Genomic DNA, 15,664 nt, shown 5'->3' on the forward strand with positions numbered 1-15,664 from the left:
CTTATCCTCGCCCCTCAGGTTTCCTGACTACTATAAGGTGGTTAGAAAAAGGAAAGAAGTGTCTATTGAGTTAATATAAGTAATATATTACAGGTGCTTTGCAGAGAGAGAACGGTTCTTAGCTGAAAGAAGAGCTCTTGTGAAGGGTTTTAAAAAAAAAAAGGTACAATGAAATATGACTTTTTTTTTTATAGCTGCCTTTCTGTGCTCCAGTTGTTCTAGCCCAGTCTGTTGAAAATGTGTGGACTACTTGCAGGATCAACAAACAGAAACGCCACTTATTGGAAGCTCTTTGGCTCAGCTGTGGTGGGGCAGGTATGAAAGTCTGGCTTCCCCTGTTTCCCAGAGATCATCGAAAACCACATTCCTTTCTGTCAAGACGGATCATGCTGCCTTTCCACATCAACATATACCCACTGGCTGTTTTGTTTGAAGATGCCTTGGTTCTTGGTGCTGTTAATGACACTGTGCTCTATGACTGTTTATACACTCAAACCAGTGCTAGAGAACATTTAGAGGTTCTTTTTCCTTTCTCCATTGTTGAGAGAACCTCTCAGATCTACCTCCATCACATTTTACGCCAGCTGTTGGTTAGGAACCTTGGTGAACAAGCCTTGCTTTTGGCTCACTCCTGTGCCACATTACCATACTTTCCTCATGTACTAGAACTGATGCTTCATGAAGTGCTGGAAGAAGAAGCTACCTCGCGGGAACCCATTCCCGACCCTCTGCTTCCCACTGTGGCGAAGTTCATTACAGAGTTCCCCCTCTTCCTGCAGACAGTAGTTCATTGTGCTAGGAAGACAGAGTATGCCCTGTGGAATTACCTTTTTGCTGCTGTTGGAAACCCAAAGGACTTATTTGAAGAGTGCTTAATGGCCCAGGACTTGGACACAGCTGCCTCTTATCTTATTATCCTACAGGTAATGGTACCCCATATATTGTAAGAGAGGTGGTATTCACTGAGGTTATATTATTTTAAAATTGTTGTCATTCCAAAGTTACACAGGTTAAACACATTTTAAGTTCAATGACTATGCCCAGTTGAGAGGGGGGCAATATCAGGCAATGTGAGTAGTTAGCTTATGGCTGGAAAAAAAAAAAGGGGGCAGAAAGCAAGGTCTTTCCTCTAATCTCTCTTATTTTTGAATGTGACATGGTATGACTTGACTTACTGATCTTTCTGTTGCTCAACAATGGGACGGTAAAAGCAAGTGACTTAATTATTATTTGTTATTTGCAGAATATGGAAGTTCCAGCAGTTAGCAGACAACATGCTACTCTCCTGTTTAACACTGCCTTAGAGCAGGGAAAGTGGGATCTTTGTCGTCATATGATCAGATTTCTTAAAGCCATTGGTTCTGGAGAAACAGAGACACCTCCAGCTACACCAACAACTCAGGTCTGTGGTGAAAGTAGTAAATACTATGCATCAAAACTTGCATGATTAATCTTGCTATCATGTAGCATGCTTACTCAGTTGACTTCAAGTCTGCGTTTTCTTGGTTTTAGGAACCCAGTTCAAGTAGTGGCTTTGAATTCTTCAGACATCGCAGCATTAGTTTATCCCAATCAGCAGAGAATCTCCACAGCAAATTTAACTTGACAAAAACACTGAGTATGCCCTCTGGCCCATCTGGAAAAAGGTAACTGGTAGTAATTTTCTCTCCTTCCCTACTTTGTTTGGTAATGTACTAGCTCTCTTCCCAGTTTAAGCTATCGAAGTGTATTGTATTCTAGAGACAAATTTGTCATCACCTCCCTCCACAGCCTTATGCTCCTCGGAGAAGATATATTCACATGTGTGCATGTGTGTATTTATATAGTGACACACTTAAATGGATATTGCTCACCAAAATCCAGCGGATGCCCCTGTAGTAATTTAAATAGCTAGTGAGAACGCATGCCTCATATTAGGAGGATCTGTTCTGCTGAAAAATGTCTTTAAGACCTCACAGTTTCATAAAATACACTGCACAGTGCTGTTGTGTGTATCTTGATCTAGCAGTGTGTTGATGAGCCATGAAGGCTTTTATACATTTGGGTGGATCTGTCTCAAACTGCTGTACATAGAATTCATATTGATGAGTATTAATGTTTAGAAGAAGCAGTGAGGTAGGATTCATTATTATCTTGGTTTTGTTTTGTTCCTATATAAGACTTTCAAAACAATCTCATTACCAACTGTAATTCTTTTGGATAGTAATTTTCCATAGATAGTTCTATCAGAAGAGTTTTGAAAGGAAGTGTCTGAGGTTAATGCAAGTCTTGTTTTCTAAACCTGTATCTCAGAAGTCACTTTGCAATGGCATTGGTTTCTTATCTTTATTTTTTTCTGCATTTTGAATGGTTTGATACTCTATGGATGCTTTTGCTGCTGTAATTTTCTTCCTTTATTTCACTTGTCGGTTGTGGCAATGGGATCTTTTAGAGAACACAAGCAGGAAGGAATGGTGGAAACTGCTTTGGCCACTTGTACTGTGGCTGTGGCCAACAGTCCTTACAACTCAGTCCAGCACCTGATGTGACTGTTCCCTGATTTGTCCATAGGTGGAGTAAAGACAGTGACTGTGCTGAGAACATGTACATTGACATGATGCTTTGGCGGCATGCTCGGCGTCTGCTAGAAGAAATCAAGCTGAAAGACCTTGGTTGTTTTGCTGCACAGCTGGGCTTTGAGCTGATTGGCTGGCTGTGCAAGGAGCGAGCCAGAGCTGCTCGTGTCGAAGACTTTGTGTTCGCTTTGAAAAAGCTACACAAGGATTTCCTCTGGCCATTCCCAGTCATACCGGCTTCATCCATTAATTCACCTTTCAAGAACGGAAAGTACAAGACAGGTGCTGTAACATCTGAGTTGATTTGGACTAGGTTTCTCTTCTGCAATCCTACACCCATCAGTCTGAATATCTCCTTCCTCAATTCAGCCAAGCAAAGAACAGGCTGAGGCTTATGACCTGCACAGCCTTCTCATACAGGGTGTGTTTTTTGAAGGGATTCTGTTTAGCATAGACCTCATCTCTTGTACAGTCTGACTACACTACTGTTTCTTCTGAGGTTTCTTACTTTCTTAGGTGCACTGGAGTGGATATGACTTGTGCAGGTAGTAAGTTGAACTGGGATACTGCTTGTTGATGTATAGCTATGGAAAATTAAAAAATCAAAACTTGTACAGTTTTTAGATAGTAATTTGCTTAATTATTTTATATTAAAAAAATAATGTTCCTAATCTTTGAAATTCTCCCATGTGGTAGAGGACTAGAATTTTGAAAGCTTGCTGTAAACCTCTTTGCGTTATTAGTCTCTAGTTTACCTTCTTAGGGCAAAGTTGATAGTAGCTGCCAAGTCTTCCTCTGCCTAGTAGTAGCAGCATTGTTACTTAGTTTTATTGATGCTAATACTTTATTAGCTGATGTTTTGTTGATGCTAGTGCTGACATAAAAAGCTGACCAGAAGTTCTTGAAATACCAAAATTTACTGCATTCCCTTGCTCTTGGTGATCTCAACAAATTAATTGACTATTGACTTAGTTACAAGTTTTAGCTTTCCTAAATGCCTGGAGAGAACTTTCCAAACTTCCTTTTTGATGTTTACATGATCTGTCCTTTGGTGTGTTTTTTTTGTTTGTTTTTAAGCCATGGGGGAACAGCTGCTAAAATCTCAGTCTGCAGACACCTTTGTAAATATGGAAGTGGACACAGGGGTTTCAAGCACACCTAGGAGTCGCAGCTGGCTTGGCACTATCGGCTCCTCTCAGAGAGAAATTGACACTGCTTCATCCCATGGACCACACATGCAAGATGCATTCCTGTCTCCTTTGCTAAGTAAAGGTTAGTCACTCTTCCCTCTACTTGCCTATTGGAAAAATACACCTGGAAATAAGCACCTGCGTTCTGGTATTTGCATGTGACTGCTGTATCGTTGCTTCTCGACGGCTGATACCATAATGCAGGTGAAAAAATAGAGGACCTGTTGAAAATTGACCTGAAATTTTTACAACAGAGATATACTCATGTCATACATCTGTGAGTACCTGAAGTAGAATATGAAATTCATACCTGAAGTGTTGCTATCCCTGATAGTAAATTGCAATTTAATATTTTTGGTCTGTCTGAGAAGAGCGTTTGAAGTTTATTTTTGCCTCTTGCACAGGTCAGCAGTGTTTTAGTGCATTAACTTTGGGCTTTTGGATTTCTTTAGAAAGATGTTAGATACATTCTTTAATAAGGAATTTGAGGAAATTATGGTCTGATATAGTTCATTTTTTCCCAAGAACTTTCGTTTTTATCACTTTTGTAAAAGTTCAAATGTATAATGAGCTCGAGAAAACAGGAGGAAATAAGATCCTCTGTGCATTTTCTGACCAGTAAGAGACAGCTGTTAAGACTGAAAGATTTCTCATCTTTTTTTCTACTCCCTCTTGTCCTCAAGCACTGAGCAACATTTTCAACCGTGTCTATATCCTGTGATTTCCTCTTTACTAGGGCAAAGACTGTGTGAAGTACAATCTCTCCAAGATGCTAGGGCCTCCTGTAAGAGAAAAAAACACTTGGAGCTACTATTTAACAGGTTGATGGGCTCTAAAAAATGAAGGATGAGGTTCTGTACCTCTCCTTGGGCACTGCCTTTCTTTCCTTTTTTTTTTCCTACTTTCATTACTATTTGTTGTATTTATTACTTCTGAGACTGCAAAAATGTATTGGACTTAAATTGTCACACAACTCTCAAAAAAACAGAATGAGAAAAAAAATCTCTCTGCACTTGTACTGCTGCCTGCCACTACTGTTATTTCTATAGACAAGTATCTCACCTTTTTCTGAGCTGAATGAAGACCTTTGAGGTCAATGGACTTTGATAAGCATTTTGAAGCAGTTTGTTTTTAAAGTGAATTAATAATCTTTGAAATACTGCCAGGTGAATTCTAATAATAATTTAATTACTAATCTAATTACTCATCACAGTGGGTAACTGCTGTGTACTTAATCAATTTCTGTAGGAAGTAGTTAAGAAATTCTGAGTCTTAGTAAAGTGAGTAGTTTTTTTCCCCTTATGTTTCTGAGTGTTTTTGATAGGTGATGAATGCAGCATTGGTTCAGCAACAGACCTGACTGAAACGAGTTCTATGGTGGATGGTGACTGGACCATGGTGGACGAGAACTTCTCCAGCCTAAGTCTAACTCAGTCAGAGCTTGAACATATCTCTCTAGAACTGGCCAGTAAAGGGCCACACAAGTCACAAGTCCAGCTGCGGTAAGTATTTTGCATTTGAAACTTGGAATGACTAGTACCCAGCATTATGAGAAGGAAACAGTATGCAGTGTTTCTATACTGCTTGCACTTTGGGATTTTGTCTCTCGATGGGGGGAAAAGAACTAAGTAGTGTTTTTTCATACAGGTACTTGCTACATATCTTCATGGAAGCAGGATGTCTGGACTGGTGTATTATCATAGGTCTTATCCTCAGAGAATCTTCAGTAATCAACCAAGTTTTCAGTGTAATGCAATCCTCTGATATTGATGGAGAAATCTGTCAGAATATCAAGGCTGGCCTATATGCTGTTGATAAATGGGCTTCTACAGACTGGTAAGTGTTATTTTCCACCTTCCTTTCTGTTCCAGTTGTGGATACTTAGTTACCCACAGAAATAACTTGGGAGTCATCTCAGCCCCAAGTTAAAACAATCGTTTAATACACTTGCACGAAATTTATGGACGGTCACTTAATACAGTTGGGGTCAACCTGAAAAAAACACCACCAATTTCTACTGTTCAATTATGATTGCTTTTTTTAATTTAAAAAATAGACAACTTCTGTACAAGAAGGATGCTAGAACACACCTCTTTATACCAAGTATCTCCCAAGAAATTCTGCTTTTCAGGCATTTGACAAAAGTACCATTGCTAATTCACTAAAGATGTTCTATACCTTTATTTTCCTAGCCCTGGGTACAAGCCATTTCTAAATATCATCAAACCACAGATCCAGAAGCTAAGTGAAATAGCAGAAGAGCAAGTACAGCCTGAAGCTTTTCAGCCAGTGAATCCTTCTAAAGTTACAGAACAAGCAAACACCAGAGTTGAAGAAAGCAGGACTTTGATTAGCCACGGCACTAATCCTCAGAGTGATGCTGGCAACAGCAGTGCTAGCAGACACGAAGAGGACAAGTCTAAGACAGAGGATGAGGATTCATTCCAAGAGGGCAGTTATGACTGTATTGTGTCTTAAATGAAAGATGAACTACTTCCCAAACATCAGGTGTGAAAGGAAGCAAACCAGCTCTAGACATGCTTCCGTGTTTTGGAGTTGAACTTTTTTTTATATTTTAATCTTTCAAGTCTATATTGGGGATAATGTAACTCAGAAGCAGTTTCATCTAACAACTTCAGAAGAAGGCAAGATTTTTTTTGATGCAATCTTCAGACTGCAGCTTTAGGTTTTGATACTTAATAGTGCTGAGAGACAGCAAATACATATGTATACAGGTTCAGCTAATGTTCATCAGTCCCTCTACATCACAGCATACTCGGGAGAAGCTACAATCTTATCTCTTGCTTGAGTTTAAAAGGTAAAGTGGAGACTAAAAGTTGTTCTCCTTCCCACCTTGCCTGCCTAAGAAATGTCTGATCAATGCAGATTGGTTTGATATCAATATTTTGTATGAAAGGAGTGTAAAATATATTGTATGTTTTTGTGAATACTCTTGTACAAATATTCAAGGTTGTACCATATTTGAAGGTACCCATATGTAACGTGCATGTTTCTAGATTCCTAGTAAAGACAAAGCAGAGTTGCACTTCTTTCTGTATGAGGCATACTTTACTGACCTAGCAGTGACACAAGGTGGCTTATCTGTTTTTTTGTTTTCTTTTGTTTTTAACTGCCACTTACAGATCTTATAGTTGGGTTTAAGGGATTGCTGAAGGTTATTTATTTCATTGTAAATTCTTTTCTGAAAAAAAAAATGGATTTTTAAAATGTAAATACTCATCATATACTCTTGCTATGAAAAATTAGTTTAACAGCTCATACTTAAAACAATTTTCAAACATTTTATAATATACATGTAACTAAGACTTATTTAACTTTCATACAATGTTATGGAAAGCTGGCTGCAAAAGTCTGTTGCTTTGAGGTACCTTATTTTTTCTAGCTGCTGTCCCTATGTAATAACTACCTGTAACAGTATTAATTTAGATATTAGCTTGTTTGTACTGTGCAATCTGAACAAAAATGCAACATTGCTCATTTTATACAAAATAAACTAGTTTATTTTTTATAACATCACTTGATTACTGACATGGACCAAACAAGTCGTCAAAAGGTAGTTACAGCATCTGTTGCTTTCATAGCGTAGTTACAAAACGCACATCTATTTAAACTCTAAAAATTAGCAACATTCACAATGAAGTTAAAATAAATCGTGGTTTTATTGTCTTTATTTCCTTTGCAGGTAAGATCAAGTGCTTTAAAATGTACAAATATTAAATGGTTGCTTTAAAATGGCTTTATTAAGCCAATACAACCAGTACAAGTGCAATAATAGTATTACTTGGAAAGCTGGAGATTTTAGTGAATGGAGCTCAGATCTCCACTTAAGCGTTGAAACTAATATCAAAGTTTTACAGCAAAGAAATCCAGTTTGAGTCCCAGCATTAAGTTTAGTATGCATTATAGCTACTGGTTACAGATAATGTCTATCATACTTCCTTCCAAATTAGTACCTACGAGCCTGTTGTGATCTGACTTCAGAATCGATTGTTTTAAGGGGATATTTAGAAAGCTTTTCTATGGAAAAAAATATTTAATCTATAAGTTTTCATGTTAAAACAAATAAAAACTGCTTCCAAGTTAATATTTTTCTGTGATTCTGTGGTAATGCTGTAAGCCCAGCCATCTTCCTGCTGTTCAGGGTTGGATCTGTACAAGTGAACACATGCATTAACTGATATACTAAGATTCTTGATATTAAACATCTTACTACTGTGCTGTTGTTTAGCAGTTAAATCTTTTTAGTTCTGAAATTTTAGAAGTTTGTACTTCTTTAGTAGTAATTATCTCTATGCAAATTATATGTGCTAATTTTGTATTTCAATCCCACTGCTGTTGTAATTAAAAGACAAATGTATTCAACCTTACTTGAAGTTACTGCTGTGGAAGATCACACTTCAAGCCAGTGGTAGTGAACTTTACCAGAATTCCTGCATGTTGTCCTGGAGAAACTAAACTCTCACAGAAAATACCAGATGAATTGTTTTACTTTGCTGCATTGTCTCCATGCGGCCTACCTGTTTCACAGAATGAAGGTATTGGGCTTCTAAGTTGAAAATTGTTTTATTAGTGTATCTTGGAAGTTAAATACACCCATTGTTTTGAAAAGAGATGTTAGCTGTATTTGGCAAGATTGTGGTAGCAGAGGTGGCCCCTGTTACGAGGTGAGCCCCTTGTTTGCACTATCAGCCAGCCACTTCCATCGAACTCCAACAGCACCCCTGCTGGCCAAAGCTGAGCCCATCAGCGATGCTGGGAGCACCACTGTGGTAACGTTTAACAGAGTAAAAAGCACTGCACAGCAGCTGTGAGCGAGAGGGAGGTGTGAAGAAGAAAAAATGAGAAATAGCCCCACTGACACCAAGGCACTACAGCAGCAGGTGTCCTGCAGCCTGGGGAGCGGACCATGGGGGAGCAGGTTCTCTCCTGCAGGCTGGGGGGACCATATCTGAGCAGACACCCCCACTGCAGTGGATACACCCTGCAGGAAGCTGCAGTGCGTTGCGAGCCCATGCAAGGCACAAGCTCCCAGCAGGACTGCCAGCCTAGATGGGGGTGGCGGGGGGGAATGATAGTTTTCTTGGAGGAATATGACCCATACTGGAGCTGTTCCTTCTCCTGACCTGTGGGAGGGACCCCACAGTGGAGAAAGAGAGAAGTCTGAAGAGGAAGGAGCAGCAGCAACTGCCCCAGCCTGGCTTGTGCTGCCAGGAAGGAAGCAGAGGACTTGGGAATAGGGAGTTGTGAAGCTGAGCCTGGGAAGAAGGTGGGGGTGGAATAAATTAAATCAATTTTTCCCAGGTTGAGTTTGTTTTACCTGTGATGGTAATCAGCAGTGATCTCCCTGCCCTTTCATCTTACGTTCTTCCCCCCATCCTGTTCAGGAGAGGGAAAGCAGCTTGAATGCCAGCCCAGGTTAACTCCCCACACATTTAGTCTTCTGCAAATAAGAGCTATTACCTCAACCTAAACAGGGGAGAAAATACCTATTTAACGCATTAAGCGTTAACATTTTCCGTGGCATTCCGTCTTGCCTCTCACTTTGTTTACCCAGCTAACATAAAGCAGGCTGCCTTAGTTCTTGCCAGCTTGGCCTACATAACTATTTAATGTCTATATTTAAGGATAACTCATTTCATCCTTCATCAGCATTTGCAGATGAGCATCTTTTCTTGATCTGGGTCTCATCCTGTACAGCACTCATGGTGTCTGAAAAAGAGCAACAGTGCTAGGTTCCTTGCTGCTCACTGAAAATCTCACATAGTATACTTGCAAAACTGAATGATTCAAGTAATATTTCTTTGGAAAGTTTTCACCATCACTTTGGTCAGCTAAAGTAGATTAATTTTTTTTGATTTTTTTTTTTACTACTGTTTTAGCCACTTGCAAAGCAACAAATTTAAAAAGCTGGTTTTAAAGCTGAAGCTCCTATAAGCTATAGGTTGAGATCCACTGCTAAGTAGACAGGAATATATAAATCCATAATCTAGCTCGGACCTGTACAAAAGAGGCCTTTTTTTTTCTTATAAATTGAGGAAAAAAAGTTGTCTACCACTACAATAAGATTATAAAACAATAGATAGTCACCCACTGTTTAGGGCAGTAAGCTGCAACAACCAAAGGGACAAAAAGCCTTAAAAAAAAAAAAAAAAAGGCCACAGATACTACTTACTGTCTCATAATAGTTTATCCTATCGCTGAGAGCTGAAGACTGTTGAAAGATTCTAGTGGTTAATGAGATGAATGTTAGCTAACAGTGACTGGCAAGAATAACCCCAGTGCTTGAACGCGTAACAGGTAGGGAAGGACCATGTATTGACCTTCTGATTTTGTGCTGCTGTATTTGTATACTATTAATTACCTACATTTTCATAAATGAGGTTAAAGTGCAGAAAACTCTAAAGATGGGTTATTCGAACTAGGAATAGATACCAATGGATACTCTCTCATCCGTACCTGGCAGGCAACTCTTGATCACGTAAAGAGAAAGTTGGGCATGTAACAAATATAATGCGAATACCTATGTGGAAATGCAATCCAAGAACAGGTAGGAAGAGCTAAGATTTTTTTCTTTATAGACATACCAAATCAAAGGAAGACAAAAAAAAAAAAAAAGCAAAGGAAAATTAAACACTAAGAAAAGGAAAATTCAACCCCAGCATTGTTGTAGCAAACACATCTGTAGCCAAAGTCAGGCAGCAAACAAAAAGAGCAGAAGGTGAAAGTGACAGATCAAAGTTCAGTACTAAATAAGCTACTTTTTAGTCTCCAGAACAGAGACCGTAAATCCACTGTGTATCTACACACCTTAAATTTTGTCTTCCAAGCATCTTTCTCATATGACTGTAAGTTAGCTCTGAAAGAAAGATGCAACCTGAAATCTTACTGAATTCTTTATGTACCATGTACCATCTGAAATTAGTAACACCAAGAAGAGGTTTTATAGAAACCCAGAACTGAAAGTTGAAGCTAAATGACAAAGTTCTCTAATATTGATCAATTATCGGAACAAAACACACACACACAAAACCAACATCCCCAAACAAAACATGCATGGACAACTAAAACACTTACTTAAATCCATTCATACCTATTGGCTTTGAAGCTTCATTTATTACTGGGTAATTAACTTACTTAAAAAGTCGTTTGAACCTATTGGTATTTGTCCCAGAGTTTCAGACCAGACTGACAGAATGATTCCTTTCTAGGCTAACTACTACAAACCTTCAGGACTATTTCTGAGTTCAAAATAAAAGCCCTGGTTAAGCAATTTCATATGCTCTAACCACACAGTTTTGTGACATAATTTAGGGCTACTGATATTCCATGGGTTTTTTTTGTTTGTTTTTTTTTACAACCATCCTTCACTGCTGCATATCAGATTCTAAGATGGGTCATCCTGCCAACTCCTTCCAGATCATTATCAAGCACCAAATTAGGCTCCATGCCCAAGGGAAAAGGGGAAAAAAAAATTACTGAACAACATTACAACACATCCAGCACTCTTCAGCAGCTCTGTCCTATATGCTACAATTAGGTCTGTACAGACTTGTTAGATCTTGTCTATTTGATTAGCGTTTTCCAGCAGGCTTACAACCCAACCTAAATTGAACAGACATTAAAAGAGGTATTGCTAATACAGAACAGCTCCACCTAGTTCAGTCGCCTGTTCTTTTATGTATCGTGCCTGAAACTCTTCTGTTCATTGCACTTATCCCAACATTTTTTCTCCAAATGCATACTTTTACTTGACATGCAATCTGAAGGCACCATGACACATTCTAATGCTGCATTAGATTGCACAATCACAACAAACACAGGCCTCCTTTGCAAACACATGCTTAAATTGATAAGCAACTTATTTCTGAAGCCCTTTTCCCTGTAGATACGTAACAGAGAATGATGTATGTTAATAAATAATGTAACAGACTATTAAAGACATCAAAATTAGGGGAGAACCAGTATTAACATAAAGCAAAGCAGGTTAGAAAAGGCTGTGCATGTAAACTATCTCAGATTAATATAGATGAATTCCAGTCAACTAGCTGCTTATTGCCCCACTCAGAATAAAACCTTTTTCTATTCCTATGCCCTGCTATCCTTAAAATCACCGCCTGCTTTCTTTGTGTTTATTTCACGGAGTAAGACATGCAGTTCTTTGTATGAGAATTAAGAAACCACAGCAGCAGCAGGCTAATCTGCTTTTATTAAATGGGGAAACAGACACACAGACAGCAGAATTTTCTCCAGTGTTTTTCTGCCTGTGATCAACAACATGAAGTTTGTTCTCAACTACCAGTTTTGAGAAGTATTTGCAACTCTGCTACCAATTCCTCCTCCAAAACGTATCTTGTTTCAAGGAAAACTTTTCTGTCCAAGCAACTAGGGCCAGAGTCCTCAGCTCAGATGATTTTTTACATTCCTTGGCCATGCACGTATTCCACATAGCTCTAACTCTAGATGTTTCCAGCATCACTTAGGAATACCTCCACTCAAAACAAAAATACATTAGCACAAAAAATAAAGACAACTCAAATATGTCTTTAACAATCATGCTTACCATCAAGTTTTACTGATTAAGGTTCACTTTTATTTATAAATCCAGAGATTTACAACAAATTAGACATCCCTCATAATTAAATTATTTAATAAAGGTTAAATCCTGAGTTAGCAACAGTTATTGCTTCACGGAAGTTCCAGAAATTGCTAACAGGCATTTTGACATTTTTGGCTCTCAGTATGACTTCTTCACACAGCACTTTTTAAAAAGCTATAAATCAGATGCAAAACAGAATAAAAATCAAATCAGGGGAAGACAGTAAATATCAGTGCACCTTTAGTTAACCAGCTGTGCATTGGCTACAGCACAACACACAACATTTGTTGAGATTCAAGACACTTAACAGTTCTGAAGCTTTTTTTTTTTCCCCAAAACATTAATAGCACGAGTTTGTTTTTTACATATGAATGCATAGTATACAGACTGTACTTTCAAATCAGATACAATCAAGCGAGTGATGATCAATTCACGTTAATGTAGGATGACACTGGTTTTAAGATACCAATGTCCAGTTCAGTATAAATACAGTAATTAAACCTCTGCCCCTACTCCATGAATCAGTCAACAATCTTTGCAAATGGACCTTGCAATAAATATAACTGTTTCTTGCCACTTACCTACACAACTACAGGCCAATCTGAAGGGATGATACCTGAATGGGCAACTGCTCTGCTATCTATCACAGCTCACACAAATTAAAGTGTCACAAATTTCTTCCATATGCCCTGTAAGCTTCCCAGTACTAGCATGTTTCTACTTGAAATGCTGATGCATGCACAAAATCTGCTTTGCATGCTATTTGGCAATGCTCATGAGGCAAAACATGAATCTGTATAATTCACAGCATGGTGTTGATGTCACAATGTTTTATATTTAGTTTGGAAAAAAAATATAAAGTTTCTTCAAGTGCACAGAGCTCTTTGAATTTCAGAAACTAGCATCAATTATTAAGTGCACTGAAAAAAACCACTGTAGGGTGTAAAGGGAAAAAAACAACAACAACAGGTAAGTGGCTTCAGAATTCAAAGCTTGTTAAAACTGGAAGATACTCTAGATCACTTAGACATTTATAAACTCATCCTGTGGAAATAAAAACAAGAAAAGCAACCCAGAGATATCACACATTCTTTTAAAGATGACCGTTGCTATTATTCCTCATGGAAAGCAAACCATATTCGAAAGAAACAGTTATATGTATCAGCAAAGTGCAATACTGTCACGTTAGTAAAAGTCTCTCCAAAGGAGATACCAAAAGTTCGCTAATTCTAATAAATTAGAAGATAACTTGAAATTTAGATTGGATTAATTATAAGACATCCACTCAAAGGAGTGGTTTCTTGGCAGTCTTACATACAAGAGCAAGTCATATGCTTGTATGCTGATACTAAAAGATCCTAAAAGAACACCTGCACAAGGAGACAGGTCAAACTTACCCACCCAAGTTTCAACACCGAAAAGACAGGCAAAAGGTAGGAACCAAATTTTTAAAATAAACGTATTAATTGGAAAAGTTAATCTGGATAAATAATTACCGTATTCCAGAATATGGGCTTTTCTGCATTGTACGTTTGCAACCTTTACAGGCATCAGAGCTTTCAGTGACTTCATCCAGTGACAGAAGTAGTGTTTAGGACTTTGCTGCCTCTTTCCCCCATCACGTAAACAACCACCTGTAAGTAAGTCTGAAGGCCTTACTTTAATAGGACGGATAGGACTGGCACATGATACTACCCATACAGAAGGGTATTTCAGTCGGAAGGGACCTGTAAAGACCATTGAGTCCAACTGCCTGACCATGCTAATCAGAAGTTAAAGCATATTAAGGGCATTATCCAAATGTCTCTTGAACGTTGACAGGAATGAAGCATCGCCCATCTTTCTAGGAAGCCTGTTCCAGGGTTCGACCACACTCACAAGAAAGAAATTTTTCCTAATGTCCAGTCTGAACCTCCCCTGAGTGGACGAAGGGTGTGTGTGAAGTACAGTCATATGTTATGTTACATCAAAATAATTTAATGAGGCCCTTTCATTACAGTTCCCATTGTATTATGTTAACGTTACTTCCTAAAATGCAGTTTTCATGTTCAGAAACACACTAGTCAAACTGCTATTTCAGTGGAAGAACCAGCTCAATTGTATTTATATTGACAGGGTATCACCTTTTCCCGAAGACAGCTGTAGCCTTTAAATAGCCCAACTGCCAAAGAAACACCATTTTCAGCCAACGTATTTTAAATTACTGTGAAAGTCTGTGCTATCTTGTTAGGATGTTTGCTATGACAGCATCCTATGTTGGAGAGATCACCCTATCAGCGTTGCATTACTGTTAACATTAAAATACAAAAAGGTCGTAAGTGCAGGACCAACCAGAAGAAAACGTCCAGTTTGGAAATCTCTCCAGTAAGGCATAGAGTTGAGGTGATTTTTGATCTTCCCCAAAAAAATAGTGTGCTGCTATGGCAAGGGAGACTATTCCATCAGAATGCTTTTCTGAGGCCTGCAAGTGAGAAAGGGCAACATGGTATTTATGACTGTTCATGGAGTTTAAAACGTAAATCCAGTCCAGATATACTTTTCTACAGACTTATTATCTATGCAACAAACTACATCCCACAGGTTATTGTTCTGTAAGTTAAAGCATTTCCTATCTTCCTATCATGATAGTGTGTCAGTATCATGAGAAGTTAAATTTAAATGGAAATCGCAACTAGGTATTTACATCGCAGGGCCTATGACATGTTAAACTTGCATGTTCTAAATTCAACATTTGTATTTATATGTTTTGCTAACATATAAATCAAGACATGGACACTAACATGGTATTTTCACTGATCTTTCTACTGTTTACCCTTAGAATGAAAAGCCTTTTATGCCTAGGCTTTGTTCTTATCGATCTTGCAAAACTTGTTATGCTGTAGATTCCTGTCTGCCCTTACCAAGTACCCTCATAAGGATTATCTGGTTACGTGTTTATAATGTATGACCTAGGAAGGAACAACAAACTTTCAGAACTTCCACAGGTTCTGGTAATATTTCCTCAAAATTAAACCTATAATAAGCCTCATTGTTAAAACCATGATAGTAACTCACAGATCTGCAAAAAAAAAATCTTCACTGGCAATTTAACAGTGGGAACGAGGGATCATAAATCCCACTGGAACAGGAATGCTGGAAGCCTTGCTTCCAAACAGAAGTAAAGTACAGAAGACAAAATTTTTATGATTTTCTTCAGCATCAAGACGGGTAACTTTCCCACCAAGGACTCCCTGTAATTTCCCCCTGACTAAGTATACGACATGGAAACTGTTTACAAAAGGAAAAAGATCTGTGAAATAACA

At 38.3% G+C, this 15,664-nt stretch overlaps 2 protein-coding genes across 15 annotated transcripts in view; one reads left to right on the plus strand and one right to left on the minus strand.

Annotated features, from left to right (window-relative positions):
- RIC1 (RIC1 homolog, RAB6A GEF complex partner 1) overlaps positions 1–7,852 on the plus strand; it is a 48,820-nt gene extending 40,968 nt beyond the window's left edge. For 4 of the 7 annotated variants that reach the window (XM_080574391.1, XM_080574388.1, XM_080574386.1 and 1 more), the window contains 8 exons: positions 195–923; positions 1,244–1,402; positions 1,513–1,646; positions 2,551–2,837; positions 3,633–3,827; positions 5,058–5,247; positions 5,393–5,581; positions 5,938–7,852. In XM_080574391.1, coding sequence (XP_080430517.1) covers positions 195–923; positions 1,244–1,402; positions 1,513–1,646; positions 2,551–2,837; positions 3,633–3,827; positions 5,058–5,247; positions 5,393–5,581; positions 5,938–6,223 — 2,169 coding nt within the window. In that variant the 3' untranslated portion in view covers positions 6,224–7,852. Of the gene's footprint in view, positions 1–194; positions 924–1,243; positions 1,403–1,512; positions 1,647–2,550; positions 2,838–3,632; positions 3,828–5,033; positions 5,248–5,392; positions 5,582–5,937 lie in introns of those variants that run through there. The other 3 variants (XM_080574389.1, XM_080574390.1, XM_080574392.1) reach the window with 2 other exon arrangements.
- Positions 1–15,664, minus strand: part of ERMP1 (endoplasmic reticulum metallopeptidase 1) — a 49,790-nt gene that overhangs the window by 14,552 nt on the left and 19,574 nt on the right. For 3 of the 8 annotated variants that reach the window (XM_080574430.1, XM_080574429.1, XM_080574428.1), the window contains one exon: positions 11,958–14,823. The exons of the other annotated variants lie outside the window; for them this stretch is intronic. In XM_080574430.1, coding sequence (XP_080430556.1) covers positions 14,659–14,823 — 165 coding nt within the window. In that variant the 3' untranslated portion in view covers positions 11,958–14,658. Of the gene's footprint in view, positions 1–11,957; positions 14,824–15,664 lie in introns of those variants that run through there. 8 annotated transcript variants of the gene reach the window in all.

The sequence above is a fragment of the Anser brachyrhynchus genome (assembly GCF_964034855.1).
Source record: "Anser brachyrhynchus genome assembly, chromosome: Z".
Lineage (NCBI taxonomy): Eukaryota > Metazoa > Chordata > Aves > Anseriformes > Anatidae > Anser > Anser brachyrhynchus.